Source organism: Chlamydotis macqueenii, chromosome 22 (genome assembly GCF_036417535.1).
Source record: "Chlamydotis macqueenii isolate bChlMac1 chromosome 22, bChlMac1.mat, whole genome shotgun sequence".
Classification (NCBI taxonomy): domain Eukaryota; kingdom Metazoa; phylum Chordata; class Aves; order Otidiformes; family Otididae; genus Chlamydotis; species Chlamydotis macqueenii.
The window spans coordinates 3,637,287-3,655,904 of NC_141577.1; the positions used below are offsets into that span (position 1 = coordinate 3,637,287).

At 55.4% G+C, this 18,618-nt stretch overlaps 1 protein-coding gene across 1 annotated transcript in view; it reads right to left on the bottom strand.

Moving 5' to 3' along the window:
* Positions 1-230: 230 nt before the first annotated feature.
* Positions 231-18,618, bottom strand: part of EPHA10 (EPH receptor A10) — a 39,523-nt gene continuing 21,135 nt past the window's right edge. The window contains exons 6-17 of the mRNA XM_086765263.1: positions 11,412-11,536; positions 9,653-9,815; positions 8,329-8,437; positions 8,027-8,082; positions 6,484-6,609; positions 4,560-4,745; positions 3,732-3,793; positions 3,428-3,631; positions 1,510-1,659; positions 1,127-1,320; positions 866-1,030; positions 231-345 (exon numbers count right to left, since the gene is read on the bottom strand). Coding sequence (XP_086621389.1) covers positions 231-345; positions 866-1,030; positions 1,127-1,320; positions 1,510-1,659; positions 3,428-3,631; positions 3,732-3,793; positions 4,560-4,745; positions 6,484-6,609; positions 8,027-8,082; positions 8,329-8,437; positions 9,653-9,815; positions 11,412-11,536 — 1,655 coding nt within the window. The remainder of the gene's footprint in view (positions 346-865; positions 1,031-1,126; positions 1,321-1,509; positions 1,660-3,427; positions 3,632-3,731; positions 3,794-4,559; positions 4,746-6,483; positions 6,610-8,026; positions 8,083-8,328; positions 8,438-9,652; positions 9,816-11,411; positions 11,537-18,618) is intronic.

Genomic DNA, 18,618 nt, shown 5'->3' on the forward strand with positions numbered 1-18,618 from the left:
ACATCCACCTAGGCACGCGTCCCAGGAATCCTTGGCTTTCCCGGCACAGTGGACGGGAAGCCCCGCTCTCTCTCTTGCCATGCGGAACGATTTGTTTGGCAGCAGCTCTGCAATTCCTACATCCCACCTGAAACTAGGAGGTTTCGGGGATTTGGTCTGGTTCGGGGCCGGCTGGCTGTCTCCTCCCCCGGCGCGCCGGGTCAGTGCTCTGCGCCTCCGCGGGGACCGTTTCACACCTGCACGCCTCGGCCGTGCATTTGGATCACCTGGGCCCGGAGGGTCTGGATCCCGCTCAGGATGGTCTTCTGGTGCTCCACCAACGTGATCCCCAGGCTGAGGACATCTCTGCAAAAGGAGCCCCGCGTCAGCCGTGAAAAACTGCAAAGTGCCCCGAAACCAACTGCTCCCAGGCAAGGGCAGCGCAGGTTTCTGGCTATCAGCCTACTGCAGGTCTGTCGGAGTGAGAAATCCTCGGGTTGTTGTCGCAACCAAAGCAATACAGACCCTGACAGGGGATCCAGGGGTAACGTGTGCCTGCAGCACGCCAGGCACGAGACTGCTCCCGGCCCTGCCGCCCTGCGCTGCCTGCGCAAGGGGTTATCAGTAAATCGCATTCAATTTGCCTCTGCTTTCTGGACAGGACAGACAACGCTACTCTTGCCAGAAACTACAGCTTTAAACCTCAGCTCCACAAACCAGCAACTGAGACGCGCAACACGCAGCCCAACCCACCCAGCAAGCTCCTACAGACACGTTTTGGAAGATCTGTCCTCCTGTCTAGTGATGCCCAACTGCAACTGCAAAGCAGAGCTCTCACGCTGCACCCAGCAACACAAGGTTACAGCCAGGAAACCAGTTCACTTACTGGGCTGTCATCCTGGCCACTGACTCCAGGTAGCAGTAGCCTGCAGCAGTGAAGTTGTCTTTGTACCTGCCCATTTCTATCGCTTCCAGCCACTCGCCCACAGAGCTGAAAGACGGGAAGGCTGAGAAGGTACGCTCGGTGAGGGGGATGGACGCGCCGTGGGACCTGCCAACAGAATGGGGCGGTGAGGAGGGAGGAGGGCACGGCAGCCTGAGGTGGGAACCGGTAGAACAACAGGCAGCAAAGCGAGAGGGCACTCACCTGGTGCACGTGGAGCTGGGGCACGTCGGGGGCTCCGGGCTCTGCACCATCTTGTTCAGGATGTTGTGGATGTGCGAGAACTTGGGTCTCTGGCTGCGGTCCTTCTGCCAGCAGTCGAGCATGAGCTGGTGGAGGGGTGGCTGGCAGTTAACCGGGGCGGGCAGGCGGAACCCATCCTCCACGGCCTTCATCACCTGTAGCGGCAGAGGAGGGTGGAGGGGACGGGGTCAGGCGCAGCGATGCAGATTGCAGGCAAACCCCTGGGGCAAACCTCCCTCCCCACAGCCTGCCTGGGGAGCAGCCGCTCCTCCGTGCGCCACGGAGCCACCTGCACACCATTAGCAACAGCAACATCATCTACCGCACGGCTGCCGGGGACTCACGTCCTGGTTGGACATGTCCCAGTAGGGTCTCTCGCCGTAGGACATGACTTCCCACATGACGATGCCGAAGCTCCACACGTCACTGGCCGTACTGAAGTGGTGATACTGGATGGCTTCGGGGGCCGACCACAGCACCAGGCTTTTCCCACGCTGGATGGCAGAAGGGGAGAAATGACGTGCTTACACAGGGGGACGTAGCCAAGACACGCAATTCCCGGGCAGTTGTTCACCGTGCCCGGCCCGGCATCGCAGGGTGGACACCAAGCAAGTCCGCATGCCACATGCAGGGTTAGTGCTACAAGAAAACTTTCACCTCAATTGGCTTTAAAATGGCCATGCAGTCATCTACTACATGGGAGTGAGAGTCCTGAAATATTAACGGGAGAGGAGAAAGCCTCTGGGAAGAGCTGATGGCATTTTATACATCAATATTTAATGAAAACCATTTCAGAGCTGCACAGACACACAGTCCCTCCACCCTGGCTTGCTCTCCTGTAATTAGCAATCCTCGTCTCGGCATCTGCAGAGCCCTCTGGACGCACTAGGGGAAGCAGGTGACAGACACCGCAGCTAATTGTAATTAACAGCGGGGAGACCGTGACCCCAAAGCCACAGCCCCGTTGTGCTGCGGTGGGAGAAGCCAGGGCTCCCACTGGGCTCTGCATCCCCCTCGCTCAGCGGGCCGCTCCGTCCCCAGCAGCACACCAGCGCCAGGGCAGCTCTGCGGCACGACAGCCGCGGCTGAGCTGCAGCTCTGCCGGCAGCGCTCGCCACGTCCAGCACGGTGGGGCTGTGCTTTGCCAGGGACCGGTCGGGACGCTGGTGCTCTCCTTACTGAGCACACTGAGCTGTCTTCCCTGCAGCTAGGGATAACAGTTGAAAAAAAGTTTTCCAAGACTCTTTCTGCCACCGTCCTGCTCAGAGCCGGCAAATACCTGCAGCTCCTGGCAGAGCGCGGGCCAAACCCTGCAAACGGGCTCTTCCCCCTGGGACACCCATCCTTGCACTGGGACACGCGGGTCCCCGCAGGCAGTGCGCACCAGCCGCTGCCTCCCTTGGCGCTGCCCAGTGCTCCCCGCACACAATAAGTGCTGGTTTGATTGAGGAATCGATGCTCTTTAAAACATGAATGCCTTGTTAACGTGATGCTCTAACAGCCCCGGCTGTAATCGGCGGCCGCGGGGTACCTAACGAAACACATCTTATTGCTCTGCAGTTAAAATGCATTGACGTGCCCTCAAGTGAAACGCGCCGAAGCAGTATGTGGAAGAAGTGGGGTGGGGGAGCCGGCTCCAGCGAGGAGCTGTGGGGGCCCGTGGGGTGCTCCCAGCCCAGCGGGAAGGGACAGCCCCCCAGCTCCGCACCCATGGGCTCCCGGGCAGCTGCTCCAAGCGCACGCAGGCACTGGGGAGACACACTGGCTAGCAGAGCTGGCGAGGCACGAGTGTGAATCAAGCAGGACTTAAATTCTTAATTGAAAACCATGAATTTCATTACAAGTGATAAAACAGACACAAGGAACCCTGAGGCTGCCAGGGCTGCCTCCAGCCACCCACCGCCTCCCTGCCAGTTCTTGCAGCCGCCGTGCAGTTCCCTGGCTAAACGCGTTTCATTTCTAGCTGAGAAAGAAGCTGTTAAGATGCAGAGCCCGCATTCATACACGGGGAAAGAAACGGGAGCCTGGGAAAAATTGCTACGTGTCTTATTAACGCCACCCGTGGATGCTGGCTGGCTCTGGATCTGATCCTTATTCAGCTTTCAGAGCAGGCTGCACACCTCTCCAGTGACGCCAGGCCCCAGTCCAAGTGCTCCTGGCCACTGCAGCCAGGACATCCACCTCTGTAGAGGTTCTGTAGCCGTTCTGTCCTCATTTTGCTTTCAGGGAACATTGACAATAGAATTTGGAAATGCAGCTTACCATGGTGGAGAAGATGGTCTCCATCTTATCTTCTAATGGTCGTCTGAAACCGGTTATTTTGCAAGCCAGGCTGCTGTTCACAAGGACTTTGTGGGCAGCAAGGCTTTTATGGACGTAACCCATCTCCGCCAGGTACTTCATCCCAGAGGCAATCCCTTGCAACATGCAAACGAGCTGGATGGCCGTGAACTGTCCCTCGTGTTTCTGTGGAAAAAAAAAGAGGAGGGAAAGGTGAGCAATGCCCAGTTCAAGGGGGCACCACCAGCAAACCCCAGCAGTTACCACCGGCTCCCACAGCACTCACCCTGAGAAAAGAGTCCAGCACGCCGTTCCCCATGTACTCCATCACTATCATCATGGGACTCCCTGCACGGACAGACAAGGAGCACCGCCTCAGTCCTGCCCGCAGCTCAGGCAGCTCGGACATCGCGGGTGTCAAACCCAGGCGCTGACCTCCAGCGCGGCCAGCCCGCACTGCCGGACTGTTCAGGGGGACAAGGACTTTTATCTCGGACAGTTTGCAAGGAGCAGTGGGCCGAAGGCTTTCCTGCGGTTCCCAGCTGGGATTCCACTGGATCTCTGAATCAGGCGTTCCTTTATCAGGATGCTGAACCACATCACAGAGGAGGACAGCACTACCCAGTGAAAGCAAAAGCAACCAGCTCAGCCCATGACTCGGGACAGAAATACCTCCTCACCTAATACAAAGGCTAGTTACAACCAGCACACGTGCTCCCGTTCCTCTGGATTTACATGAATATCCATTTAGCTACAGCATCCACAGACTAGTTCAGCACACACGCTCCCACGAGAGCCGGGAGCAGAGTCATCTGTTTCACCGACAGAGCCTCACTTCAATTTGTTTTTATGAAGAGTGCACAGTTCTGCTGCTAAGCCAGTCCTGCTACCTGGATTTATTAATCTAGCTGTAAGCATTGTATTAATCATCAGAATGCTAAAATAGCTAATACATAAGGAAACACCTGATTTCCAGAGAGACAACAGTTTAGCACCTCCAGCACCAGGTCCTTGCTCCAAAGCCACAGCCTAGGCACGTTGCCTGGACCGGTGCTCTCCTCCACCGTGCGTGGCTCAGGCTGCCCCGAGTCGTACAGCCCGGGACCCCCCTCACCTCTGGTGATGACCCCCTCCAGGCGGATGACGTTGGAGTGGTCGAACTGGCCCATGGTGCACGCCTCTGCCAGGAAGGAGCGCTGCTGCTTCTCCGAGCACCCTGCCCGCAGGGTCTGGATTGCGACCGGCAGCTCTCGCTTGCTGGGCAGCTTCAGGCATCCCCGGCAGACTTCTCCAAACTCTCCTGCGCAGCAGAGAGATGAGTCAAACAGCAGCCGCGGCAGGACGTCCCGCACAGCCTGCTGCTCGGCACCGCGCCTTCCCAGAGGACGCCCCGCGATCGCGTTCACACCGCTCCGTTGTGCGTGGCCACAGAGCCCTCTGCCATTTCCAGACCAGGAAAGGATGAGCTACCTGACGTTACGGCTTCCTCAGCTTTCAGTGTCATTGCGCAAGGACGATGTTTTACTGAGCTGCACTATAAAGACAGGTTATATACACACCCACAAAGGGCAGCAGTCCTCTCTTGGGAAGTCAGCTTCCCCTTAGGGGACATTTTCTTCGCTTTGGGACCACAAAGTGCATTTCTGTAGCACGAGCGATATGCCTCGCTGTGTAGACAAGCAAGGCTTTCCCACTGCTAATCAGAGGATTTGCCAATCCGTAAACGCAGAAACGCGCGGAGCCCCACACAGCCACGAGTTTCCCCTGCAGTCTGTTTTACCATCTTCCCCCACCCTTGCCAAACACACAACCCTTCACACGAGTTTAACATCAGCACGTGATACCGAAAACGTGCGATAACGCAATGCCATTTCTTCTTCCTCTTCCTACACCTCTAAGCCATTCTGCTCGAGCGCATATTGTGCTTTTTCCCACAAAAAGATGATGAACCCCCGGCCAGGATCGCGCTCCCCGAGCCTCCCAGCTCGGCACAGGCCGGGTCTGCTTCTCGTGAACGCAGCATGGCAGGGCCAGGAGGGTTTCTGCAGTCTTTGGGGCAGAGCACCCCACTGCTCACAGCCACGTGCCTGACAACAGGAGCTACCAAATTCATAACGTAAAAGGGCGATATCAGCTTCACAGGAAAAAATGTGTAGGTATGAAAAGCTTTACTGATTTGAAAGCCAGGTACTTGTCAGGTCAGCAGTCAGACAAATGCACTCCCAAATTTCTTATATCGAAACATCTTCCTGACTAATTTTTCTTGATTTTTCAAACACTAATTTGCATCTGAGAGGTATGTGGGATTAGTCTCAGCTGCTCCACCCAGCATCTACAAAGACAACCTCCTCTTCTCCTCAGTGGCCTCTTCCCTTTAAGCTGCTGGGCAAGCCTTTCCCTCTTCCCTTCCTCCACCTCTCCTTTTTCTGCAGCTGAATTTATCGTTAGGGAAAGAAATGACAAAGAAGAGTCGTGTTTCCCATGTTCTGGCACACATTAGCGATGAAGGCTCTAGGGCCCAGTGAGGGGATTTTAATTTGCTTTTAAGTTTTAGGCAGTGAAGTTGATGAAAATCAATAAATCATTAGGTTCACATATTTATAAATAGTTTTCATGCTGCTGTCAAACTGCCCAGATGCAGATAATTGCTGATGCTTTCTGGTCCCCGCGTCACTCAGTTGGCTGTACTTAGTGCCTCAGAAAAACACACAGGAATGCGAAATCAAGCTCCCAAACAAAATACTCGCCAGCCCCACTCCCATCTCTCTGCTGCAAGCGCGTACCCCAAGACACGAGCAAGAGCAAAGGTCTGCGCAGCGCTGGAGAAAGAGGAGCTGCCTTGGGAGACGCCGGCAAAGCGAGCAGAGCCCACGGGCAGCGGTGGGAGGGCCGGCACGCGCCCACGGCACTGCGGGGCGGGCAGGACCGCAGCACCAACCTTGCAGCACCGCGTGCCGCGGGCGAGAGGGGAGCGGTCCGGCCGGGGACACCCATGGCATGGCCACCGCCGCAGCGCCCGCCGCAGAGGAGGAACTTGCCTGTCCCGATGATCCGCTCAATTTTGATACTAGCGTTATCCAGCTCCTTGGCAAAAAGGTGCACGGCCTGCACGGGGTCTTCGCAGGTGTCAGGGTCGATGTACGTCCTCCTGGTCGGTATTTTAACTGCAGGACAGGCAGAAAGGGCACATGAGAAAGGCTCAGCAGAGCTCCCAGCCGCCTGTCCTGCGAAACGCTCTCGCAGGTTATCCATCTCCAGGTCTGCTGGCAGGACTAACTTGCCACCTTTTTCTAAGCAAAGCAAAAGACCCAGCTTTCAGGTAGCTAGGAATTTTTTTGTGGAATTAAATGAACATTATCGCTCTGCTCCGCTGCCACAACCCCCAGGTTAAGAGAGAGCAGACCCTTCACTCTAGCACAGCTCCCTCCCAGACTAAGCCTCTGCCACCCGTGCTAATCCTTGAGCATCCAAATCATCTCCGTTCCCAAGACCCCTAGCAGAGATAATTATAATAATGACCAACAGCCATGTTCCAGGTCCCCTCCATTAGCAGCACGGGCAGCAAAATACCTCCCACAGGCTGCTACCATCTGCTGCACGGGGAGCACGTCCAGGAGAACCGTGCGGCACGAGGCTGACCGGCTCGCAGGAGCCCCTGCAAAGCTCCGGAGGTGAAACAGCCGCCCGCTATCTGGGACCTCCTCAAAACCCTGACTGACATTTCCTGAAAACAAACAGCCAAAACAACAGGTGAAGGGCGTCAGCTCTGCCACTCGCCGGGCCCCTGCGAGAGCGCTGCCGTGTCTCCCCCTCTCCCTGCGCAAGGCAAGGACGATGATGTTCTCCTTGGCCCGTCTGGGACCAGCACACAGGCAAACGGCAGAGCCCTGCTGCGACCTCCAGATCGCTCTGGGAAGGGGTCACCCCACGCAATGCTTCCCCCTTCCACCTGGGCTCCGTTTGCCTTCCTGAGACCGGGCAGCTGCTGTGCTGCCCTCGCCCTGCACGGAAAACCTCCCGCGAGCTCCCAGGGCAGCTCAGCAGCGTGAGGCCCCCCAAAGCCAGGTGAAACGGCCAAGCTGCACCCGAGAAGCACGCAGGCTCTGCTGCTTCTGAAGTGCTTCGGGGAGCAGAAGAGCATGTGCGCGCTTCACGGGCATATGCCAGGAATCAAATAAACTCATCAGTCCTGACATTTGAATTTCCTTTGACAACTGTTGTCTGTAAAATTATTGCTGCTCAATAATCAAGAGTAGCCCCAGAAAACAAAGCTGTATTCTCATGCAGCCGTTTGTGAAAAGCTGATGGAATAATTCAAATGCCTCATGGAAAGCTGAAAGCATCTCCATTTCCTTCGGCAGGCAGTGACCTGTGTGCGGGAAGGACGGACACCGGCTTATGAAGCTGTCAAGCCCGTCCTCCCCAGAGAGCCTCGCTGCGCTGAGCCTCTGCTCTGGGATAATGCAGGATGACAACACTTCAAAAAAGCAAGAATTCAGGGCTGCTTTGTCAGGAGCTGGGTTATTAATAGCAATAAATACAGGCATCTCCACACAGTCACACCGGCCAGGCTTCACTTACAGTGGAAGTACAGCTCCTCGTCCCCGTCCTGGCTGGCTTTGCTGTACCCGCACTGTCTGCAATGAGAATGAAGATGCACGCCGTTATCTGGGCAGCAGCCGCTCGCTGGGTATAAAAGCCTCAAGCAGCAGTGCTCAGGACCAGAGTCCAGCCCCACGGCACAAAGAGTCAGCAGGCAGTTCAACCCAGCTTCCACGCCAAGAGCCAGCGCTGCCCCGTGCTCCGCAGAGCCACTGCCGCGGGGGCTTCGCTTCAGCCCTCCTCCCCTGCCCCAGTCCCCGGCCTCCTTGGTCCACGCTCACCTCCTCCAGACCATCACGCCGATCACCATGGACACCAGCACCGTCAGCCCTGCGATGGCCACCACCGCGATGATCAGGACAGGGTTCTGCTCGCTGGAGGCCACCGTCACTGCGGGAGGGAAGCAGAGCCGGTCGGTAACGCGCGCTGGGGCAGGTCCAAGGCACGGGGCAGCCCCGGCCGCTCCCTCCTAGCGCCAGCCTGTGTTCTCCAGCAAGGCTGGGGGACAATTCACCTGCCACATCAGGCCACTCTTCACGATTCTCACAACAATTCACATTCCGGTTTGGTTTTAAAAGCTCGAGCTGGTGCAACCAGACCAAGGCGCAGCGCTGCGGGTACGGACAGAGCAGCGCCAACATTGCCGCACCAGGCGCCTGGTTTTGTTAACCAGTGCTGAGGAAAGGTTCCTCTTTATCAGAGGGACATATTATAATTTATTACTTAAAAATAGTTTTTCTTCATCACATTAATCCCTTCCCTTCCTACTTTTACAAACAGGGGTATTAGAAAGCTACATTCTATATAAAATTTTTATCGGCTTCAGTTCATTCTGAAAATGTCTTCTGTGTGGCAAACAGATGCAATTTAAAGCCCCGTTAAACACAATCTGCGAGAGTCGTACTGAGCCAGCCAGCTCAGGGCTTTCATTTCTAGCCAGGGTTGGCTATTAAGCTGAAGGCCAACGACCTCTTCAAGCCCTCTTTTAGTCAGTGAAATAAGATGCTTCTGGACTATAGTTATGAATGGAAACTGTGAAAAGGAAAAGTCCCAGCAAATAGCACTGATGCTGGCTGACCTTATTCAGCCAAGTGGCTAACAAGCCAGGATGGCAGCGGGGGTAAGAGTCATCTATCTGGGGGACGCATCCAAGGCCAGCTGGAACTCCAGCCTTGCCTCCTCCGCTGCAGCCTGTGCGGCCAGGCAATGCCTGCTGCGGGCTGCACAGCTTCTCAAGCACGGGCAGGATCGTGCCCTCGGCAGCTACGCCAGCAGGGACTGCCACTCGCTCCCATCCCACACCTGTCCGGTGGCCCCACGGAAGCAATCTGGTGAGATCTGCTCCAGCACCAACATTGCACCAAGGCAAAGCCACCCTCCGGTCACCTGAGCTCTGTTAAGCACTTTCTGGGGCAATGTAATTAAAAGCAAGTCCTGGGAAGTATCTGCTCTGAGACCCAGAGTGGCAGAGCCAGAGAAAGAGACGCTGCTCCGTGAAACCGTGAGCATCTGGGGCAGGAGCAGCAAGCAGCAGCATCCTGACGACTCAGCTCAAAAAGCCTCCTGTCCGCAGGTGTGTAAGGGACGAGCCTTGCCAACACTTACGCTCTGCCAGCGTCTCCACTTCAATACTGGGGCTGTAGTTGCCATAGTCCGGTGAGGAAGACGTCCGGATTTGGAAGATATAGAGGGTGCCAGGCTTCAGGTTATTGACCGTCACAGCCGTTGATGTGGTTTTCACAGTTGAGTAGCTTTGATCCCTCTGATCCTGTGAAATAATGAGACACCGAGCTCTACCTAGACTGACGGCTGTGCCACGGAGCGGGCACCGCACAGCTGCATCCTCACCTCGCCTCTGGATCCCATCAGGACAATCTATCTAAACCTAAAACCTCCCACAGAAACACCACCTTTGCTCATTTACAGAGTGGGGTTGTCTGGGGCCACTTTCCACCAGGAGCAGGGCCAGGCTGCGTGCCGTTACCTCAGCATCGCCTCTCTCGGGTCCCACACATGCCTCACCCTCGTTACGCTGGGGAGCAGCCCCAATGAGCATCCCAGCCCCTGATGAGTGTCCCAGCCCCCGATGAGCGTCCCAGCCCCGCCATCCAGCTCGGCACATGCGGCAGTCGCACATCACACTGCTCCCAGGGCTGGGCACATCACTGTGAAATGTATTTCCCATCCGATACGCTTTTCCCTCTGAATCGCCAGTTAAAGCACGTTCTTAAAAGCAAAGATTGGGAACTAAGTTGATTTTCACATCAGCATCAAGAGCCTCATTTCGGTGAACAATTGCTAAACCATAGTTTGAATTCTCCACCCAAGCAGGACATTTCCTCATGTCACATACCCCGAGTATCTCGTTGCTGCAGCCCATTTGCACAGGAATTACTGTCTTGGGCTTCAGCGTTCGCCCTCACCCACAGATTCCTCTTTTCAAATCTATCAAACGCTGGAAATCACATTAATATGAATCAGCTTCAAGGTAGCTTGTTTCTAAATACAGAACACCAACATGTCACCTGCACAGTCTGCTTGACGTGCAATCAGTTTCATAACGAGCCTGAGCACACGCAGATAAGGTAATTTGCGGAAGTGTGTCATAAACTGCATTTATTTTGATGTACAGCATTGTCCCTGCTCTCTGCCCACTGGTATTTCTTCTAAAATTCTCAACCCACTGCACCTGTCAAATAACAGCTGTTTTTAAAATTAAGAGACTGTCCCAAAAACGTTTGCTCGTGTCCCCTCCTGCATGGAAGACCACTCACAGCTCACTGAAGTCAAAGTTTCAGTGGCCCTCAGTCCTAGACCAGTGAAGACCACAAGGTCCCACGCTTTCCCAGAGAGTGGGCTATAAATATAGGTGTCATCCCGTCAAAGATTTAGAAACCTCGTATGGTTTAGCAGTCCCTGTCTAGCTGGCTAATGGCAAGCACCCAAACCTCAGATTTCTAATGTCCTTGAAAAAAAAAGCCATACAACGCATAAAAACAAAACAAAAGAGAGAATGAATGAAAATTATTAGCTTTACTCTTTTTCCCACAGAGATGTCAACATTATGACTGGATGAAATCTTGCTGCATAGACAGGGGAAAAGAGCCACTAATTAACATAAATTCTACAAATAATCCAAATTTCCTAAAACTTGCATAAGCAGATTGCTAAACACTGTTGGAGAAGAAAGGACCTTACTGGTCTCCATTTGAAGCACTCCTCTTCCTTTCAGGTGCCAGTAAAATCCTCACGGCAGCACCATCCGCGGCCACGCGCACCGCGCTCCCGAGGGACAGACCTGGCCGGCCTGGGATGCACCCGGGAACTGGCTGGAGAAGTCTGGGGCGTGACCGAGAGCGCCTACCTTCTCATAGTACTTGACCTCGTATTCAGTGCCGTTGGCGCTCGGGAAGCCCGGTTCCTGCCACGACAAGGAGATGCTCTTCTGCTCCACTTTATCCGTGCGGATGTCAGTGACGGGAGTCGGCGCTGGAGAAGCAGAGAGGAAAGCAGCGGGTGACCGCGGTGCCGCTGGAGGTAGAGCACCCCCCAACCACGGCGGCACGCTCCACGCCCTCCCCGTAGCCAGCAGCGGCCAAAGCCCCCGCACCGGCCCAGCACGGCTGGGGACGCGGCCAGTGACCCTGCATGCCACCACGCTTTGGTAACTGTGGTTCTCAACAGCCAAGTGCAACCAGGAAATCACATTAGAGGGAATTTTAATCTCTATACTCATATTCATCTCAGCTGCGAGTCCCATGTCAGCATGAACACGGTCGGTTACTTCATTTCTGCTTCTGCCCTGTGGTGCCACAGTAAAAGCTTCAACAGCTGAAAAAGCTGAAGAGCACGCTTCTTTTGCAGATACCAGTTCCCTCTCTCTGAATCAGGATTGAAATAGGGCAAACTTCAAGCTGGTGATCAGCCGGCGGGAGAAGATAATGGTAAAAATACCACAGTTTTGTAATCCGTGGGCAGCTGATAACGCTCTGACCGAAAACAAGCAAAAAATCCTGCAGGCACCCTCTGCCCGCGGTGCTGCAAGGAGTCTGAGCATCAGCTAACATCCAGTGCTCTGATCCTGCCGCTAACGATCTCTGGGAAATGCAAAACAGTCTCCGAGCAGGAGGGCTCGTAGGCCAAACCAAGGCTCCTCCAGCCGCCTCCAACACCGCCCCAGCCAGCCGGGAAGACGGGAGAGCCGCCTGCCCTGCCCGCTGCCTGGGCCGCGGGAGCCGGCTGTTTATTTCTCCTTAGCACACGCTCCACGCTCAATCTTCCTCCCTGGCACACGTGCTCCCGTTTAGTTCATCTCGCTATGCAAGATGCGCTTGGCAACTGCTCCCGTTTTCACCACGTTTGGCTCTGGCACGCGGCAGGCAGGTCGCGGCTCCCAGCTATCCGCAGGCTCTCCGCCCGATGCCTTGGCCGATTGCGGCAGCAGAGGAGGGTCTGCCTGCCTCACCCTGCTGCGCCCACCTCTGCGTTCCCAGAGCCTGCTCCAGGCCATCTCCTCCTCTGACCACCTTCTCCTGCTCTCCGGCCTGCGCTCAGGGTCCGGAGCCGTACGGGCAGTGGCACCGCCTGCGCCGGGCTCCCTGCCTGCAGCAGCATCCCCGCAGCTCTTCCAAAAGCCTCTGCCTCCCGCACCAGCGGAAAGCCAGCTGGACCCCTCGGGCTGTCTGCAGCATCTCCAGGGCGTCCGCTGACCGCCCAGAGTGCGGCGGCAGCGGCTGAGACGTCAGGATCTGCCCCCGGCCTGGGCAGTTCACCAGGAGGAGTAGGGAGGAGAGGGCTGCTGGGGACACGCTAGGACATCGTCGTCTTTGCTGCAAAGGTGCTATGCAAGAAAGACACTAAATATTTTAGTAGGGAAAATAAACTTTGTACCTGGCACCTTGATAAAAGCTTCAACTGGAGCCCCTTGTTCTGCTTTGGAGTGAGTAAAGAGGAAAATTAGGTTTTATTAGAAAAACTGACCTCCCCAGTGGCTGAAGATGCCAAGCAGGGTCCTCACGGCTCTTCTGGGGCTGTACCACAAGCTGTCCTGCTCGGGGGGCAGAAAGTCTCCCCTCGGGATGAGGGGAGAATGAGGAATGGCAGAAAAGCCTCCCGTAATCGTGGCTCTGGGCTGCCCAGCCTGCCCTCAGCAGCCATCAGCTGGGCCGCAGCTGGATGACACGGCTGTGGCACAGGGAAGGGTGGTCCCTGGACCACCTCGGTGAGCACCGGGGGTCAAAACCCACCGATTCACCCGTTTGCACCAGTGGCCCTGCAGCAGGCACAGAGAAAGCTGCACAGGGAACCCGGCTGTCTCTAGCTTGTCGCGCTTCTCCATCAGATCAGGACCTTGGCTGGACCCTGACCACCCCACAGAGACTCCTGCGGAGAGGAATGAGTCCCTGGAAAGTGAACTTAAGTATCTGTGAAATTTGGTATTTATTACTTAGCTCATTAATCTCTGCTGAAGAAAGGAGTCCTCCTGTTGTTTTATTCATGATGATTTGCTCCTTGATTCCAAGCCTCCGCAGCTTCTGCTGGAAGAGCGAGAGGACCCTAAGGGCAGCCGAGAGCTCGCACCCCCTGCACGCAGCTCCCTCTGCTCCACTCTGGCTGCACAGCATTTGGTGGTTTTTTTAAAAAAGAAAATCATTCTCAAAGTAAATATACTGGCCCCAGAGCTGACCTTTAAGGGGACATCAAACTGTCCACGTGTAAGGGGAGACAGTTCACCCCGGCAGAAAGGACCACCAGGCCAAACGGGACACAACCCCCCCCGGACGGCTGCACCGTGAACCCGCGGCACGGAGCCATGCCGAGGCCTGCCACCTCCTCCACGGGCGCCCACGGCAGCGTGACAAACACCTCAGCTTTCTGACATCCCACATTTCTTGCCAACGCTTTTCACACAAGGAAGGCCTGCGACTCCTGAAGCACGGCAATCCCACGGTGCGCGCGGTGCCGCCATCCTCCTCACGCCAGTCTGCAGGACAGCGCACGGCGAATGGCCAGAGCCAGCAGCCGCCGCGTGCGGCAACGGTTCCGTCCTCCGCCTCTCACCCCGCCGGCACGGGCGGGAAGCCCTGTGCCCTCTTGCCGCCCTTCAAAGACTTTTGGGCACGTTTTTGCTCCAAACCTTGCAAATTGCTCCTTTTCCCGCTTCACCAGAGCCAGGTTTAGACTGGCACAGGCTGTGAATATGGCACCACCAGAGAGGCGGTGGATGCCCCATCCCTGGAAACATTCCAGGCCAGGTTGGCCAGGGCTCTGGGCAACCTGATCTGGTTGGAGATGTCCCTGCTCCTTGCAGGGGGGTTGGACTGGGTGGGCTTTAACAGTCCCTTCCAACCCAAACCATCCTGTGGTTCTATGATTTGCTGTTGGGGCAGAGCAGTGAGAATGATTTTCACATGTCAGAAGTGTTTCAATAAGATGATAAAAAAAAAAAAAAAAAAAAGATAAATATTCCCTGCTTCCTTCACCAGTCTCGCAAGCACACGCTGACCCACGTACACACACAGAAACGCACAAGGCCACGCTCACAGCTCTGGTTGCTGGGACAGCGGGGTTATCCCCGCCACGAGCCTGCGGCCTCCGCAGGAGCGCGCGTCACCGCGTGTTTTAGGAAGTGACAAGTGACACAGGCCAGTCTGACATTCAACTTGGGTTTTGCTCCTGGAAACTAAGTTAGGCGCTCCTTGCTGTTTTATAGGATTCCCGTCAATAAAATATCACAGAGACGCCCTCCCGTATCTCTCAATCTAGCAAACAACTGAAGAAACCTCAACAAGTGGTCCTGACTGTTAAAGTCAGCAGGAAAACTCAGGCTCAGTGATGTGCTGCAGAGCAGAACCCACGGTACACGCCGGAAAAGCAGGCACTAGCCTCCAATATGTTTAAAAGGGATTACAGAAAATCACACAGACTATAAAGCATTTCACACCGTGAAAAAAAAAAAAAAACAACCCATGTTTTCCATCAATATTTTAAGCTCCCCTAACATTGCCTCTATTCTGAAAAAGCAAACATTAAATTATTCACCACTCTGCCCGATTTTATAAGCTCCGTTCCGTCGTATGCGAGTGTACTCCTCTTAATTAACCAGCGTACCAGCAGAAAAGGCGTAAAACTAGGTGCGGGCACCCCTCCCTCCACACTGCGTCCGAAAGCCGGAGGGGCTGCAGAGGGATGACTTTAAGCAAGTCCTTAAAGACGGAGCTGAACCAAGAGCACCCGCGGGCCACGCAGCGGGAGCCACCCATCGGCTCCCAGCACCCAGCGTCTCCAGGAACCCGATCTCTGCACGTTTCAGAGCCGGGGCGGCCGAGGAGGCACACAGCAAACAGACCACAAGCCGTCCCTCGTGCTCCCGCTGCTCCCCGTACGGGCGAGCGGCAACCGGACGGACAGAACCACTGCCGCCCTGCCCCACGGCGCCGCTCGCGCTGCGGAGAGCCAGCCTCTCCCCTCCGACACCGTTAACGCCCCACCACAGAACACTCACCGTGCGCCGTCCCAGGCAACCCCTGCCCCAGGGTCCTTCTTTCAGCCTCATCCGTTACCCCGTGGCTCTTCCAGATCCAGTTCTCACCGCGCGGATGGCAAAGACCCCGCAGCGCGGACCCTCACCCCAGCGTCGCTCGTGCCGTGCACCCACTGCCCTCCTGGCTGGGGCCGGGCTGGTGCTGCACCGGCAACAAGCAGGCGCAAGGAAATCTACTTCAGAGGACCTAATTCAGCCCAAACTTCTTCTCCAGTCTCAGAAAGGAGACTGCGCTTCGGCACTGGCTGCATTATTAATCCACAACGGATTTAAAAGCCCTTTAGGATGGGAGCCGATCCCTGCCGGGAATATAAATGACATCGTCCCAGAGCGTACATTTACACAGCTAATGCAGCTCCGGCTCCTGCAGGTAAACAGCTCCCTTCTCTCCTCAAACACTTTTATTTAGTCCCACGCTGGGGCCAGATTAGAAAAAAACACAGTATTAATTTGGCCTCCCGCGGACTAAATAGCATATTTTCTTTTTCCCCGCAAATACAATGAACGACCGCTAATTCCCTCTCGCGACTGCCGAAGGGGAAGGGCAGCGCAAAAGCTGCACTCAGAGGTATATTTAGAGGAGCAGGGATCTGACAGACTAATTGTTTCTTTGTTTAACTTTTTTCCTCAGAATTTGCATATCTGCAGCCAGATCTTCCCTGATGCTGCAAATGACTTGGAGACCATCGCGTCGCAGCCGCCAAGGAAGCCACCGCTGCTCCATGCGTCCCTGAAGTCTCCCTTTCTCCAGCACTTTTGCGAGGGGCTTCCACAACGAGGGGCTCCGGGGACTCGCTGGAGGTGTCACACTCCACCAGCCGCCCGTGCCCGCCGTCCCCTCCCGCGCACAGCCCTCCTCGCAGCGGGGGTCTCCTGCCCAAGAAGGGTGTCACAGGCAAACCGGACCCCAGGAGATGACCTTCTCCCCGTCCATCCCCACAGGCGTAGGTTAGTTGTCACTGTCACTTCTTGCCCACAGTGCCAAAGCGAGAGGAACCGGGCACCTGCAGAAGGAGCGGCTCCAGCCCGGCACTGCCCTCAGGAGGGGACACCCTCTCCAGCAAAAAGTGTGTTTCAAGAAACTTCCTGAGCCTCAGCTGCTCAGCTAATTCTGAGCCACCATCTGCATCCGGAGACTTGACAGCTCAACAAGAGACCTTGATTTGGAACAGATAACGAGATTAATTACGCCATATTCTTCATGTGCATCTCAGTTCCTTCAGGAGTACGCAGTGTTGAGATCCCCACTCACCCAGAAGAAAAGCTGCATTAAACGGAGGAACGGCTGAGGCGAGGGTTGGTATTGCGGACTTGTCGCTTCACTCTGCAGAGGACGGGGCGCCCCTTGTCCCCAGCTCAGACCTGAAGCTCCAGGCGAGGAGGCAGATCCTGAGCTGGAATCTCCTGCCCTCTGCCCCACACCAGGCGGGAGCCTCCGGAGGAACGGCTCGTTATCAGGCCTCATTAAGCTCACCCCACCCTAGCTTGTATGCTAGCTCAGGAATAACCTGAGTTCGGGAGACAGACGATCTTCCCAGAGCTAAATCCATCCTTGAACTGCAAAGATCCTAACGAGGAATGACACCTCCACCAAAGAGCAGTTCGCGGCGCAGCATCCACCCAACAGATTTGCAGGAATTATTATATGAGGTGTCGTAGTTCAGCCCCAACGGGGACCAGACTACGCAGTCTCTCTCTCACTCCCCCCACCCTCCGAGAGAATAGGAGGAGATTTGACAAACAAAAGAAAACCAGGAAAAAAACCAAACACACGGGTTGAGATTGAACAAAAAGTAAATTTAACAGTAATGACAGAAGAAAACAAGAGAGTGATGGAACACAAATACAGTACAATAGCTCACAACAGATCTCCACATCCAGTCTCTTCCAAGTAGCAGGGGGCCTCCCTTCAGCACCCTCCTCACTTAGATACTGAGCATGATGTCAGATGGGGTGGAATAGCCCTTTGGCTAATTTGGGTAAATTAACCCCAGCTGTTAGCTAATTAGTTAACTATCCCAGCCATAGGGGCTACCAGCTTCAGTTCTTCACCCAGCTCAGGTAAATATTAACTCTATCCTGGCCAGAACCAGGACATGAGGGAAGAGAAAGCAACAACACACGCAAAAATATTTGATCAAATGGTGGGAAAATGACCTGTAACAAGATCAAAGTTTAATCTCTTCAGATGAGATTGTTGGCCAATTCCTGCCACGAGGTACGTGGGGATCATCTGTCTCCATTAACTGTGGCTTGGCAAAGGGTTTTCATGCAAATTAATAACTCACCGCAGAGGAATAGACAAGGACACAAGCAGCCAGAGCTGATTTCCCTTAGGCACAGCCAACAACCGCGGAGGGACTAAACCCCTCCGGCCGGCCAGGGGCCCCACGGATGCCGGGAGGCTGGATGCTCGCTCCCCTCACGTAAGGGGATAGAAACACAAAACGTGGAGCAGAAAGGGACACTTGCAGTAAGAAATTGTCCCACGGACCAGCATAGAAGAAATGAAATCAATCTTTCTGTTTCCAAAAGACAACCAATATTTGAATTATCTATTTCAAGGAGGTTTTCTTGTGAATAGGCTGAAAGTGTTGCTTCTTTGAAGACGTTTTTTCGTGATCTGTGAATTCAAACCGCAGCCGGATCACAGAGCAGGCTCACCCCCGGGGAGGGGCCCAGGCTGTCGCCACGCTCACTGCCACTCCACTGTGGCCCAACACAACGGCAGACAACGGGGCCACGGGCTCCTCGCCCCCCCGGAGCACCAACCCAAACCCCCTTGGCGGTGTCGCGGGCCGGTCTCCACCTCCCGCTCCTGCCTGCACTGCCCGTCATCGCCGAGCACCATGTCTGTACCACCGGAGCAAGCCGAGAGGAATCGGGGCGCTGCCGCAGCAGCGGGCGTGCCGAGCCCAAGGCCGGTGCCCACACCACGTCTAGAACCCAGGTCCCCCCAGCAACAAAGCCACAGCCCTGGCCACCGAGCAGACCCACACACCCCAGAGGTGACAAAGGAGCACAAAAC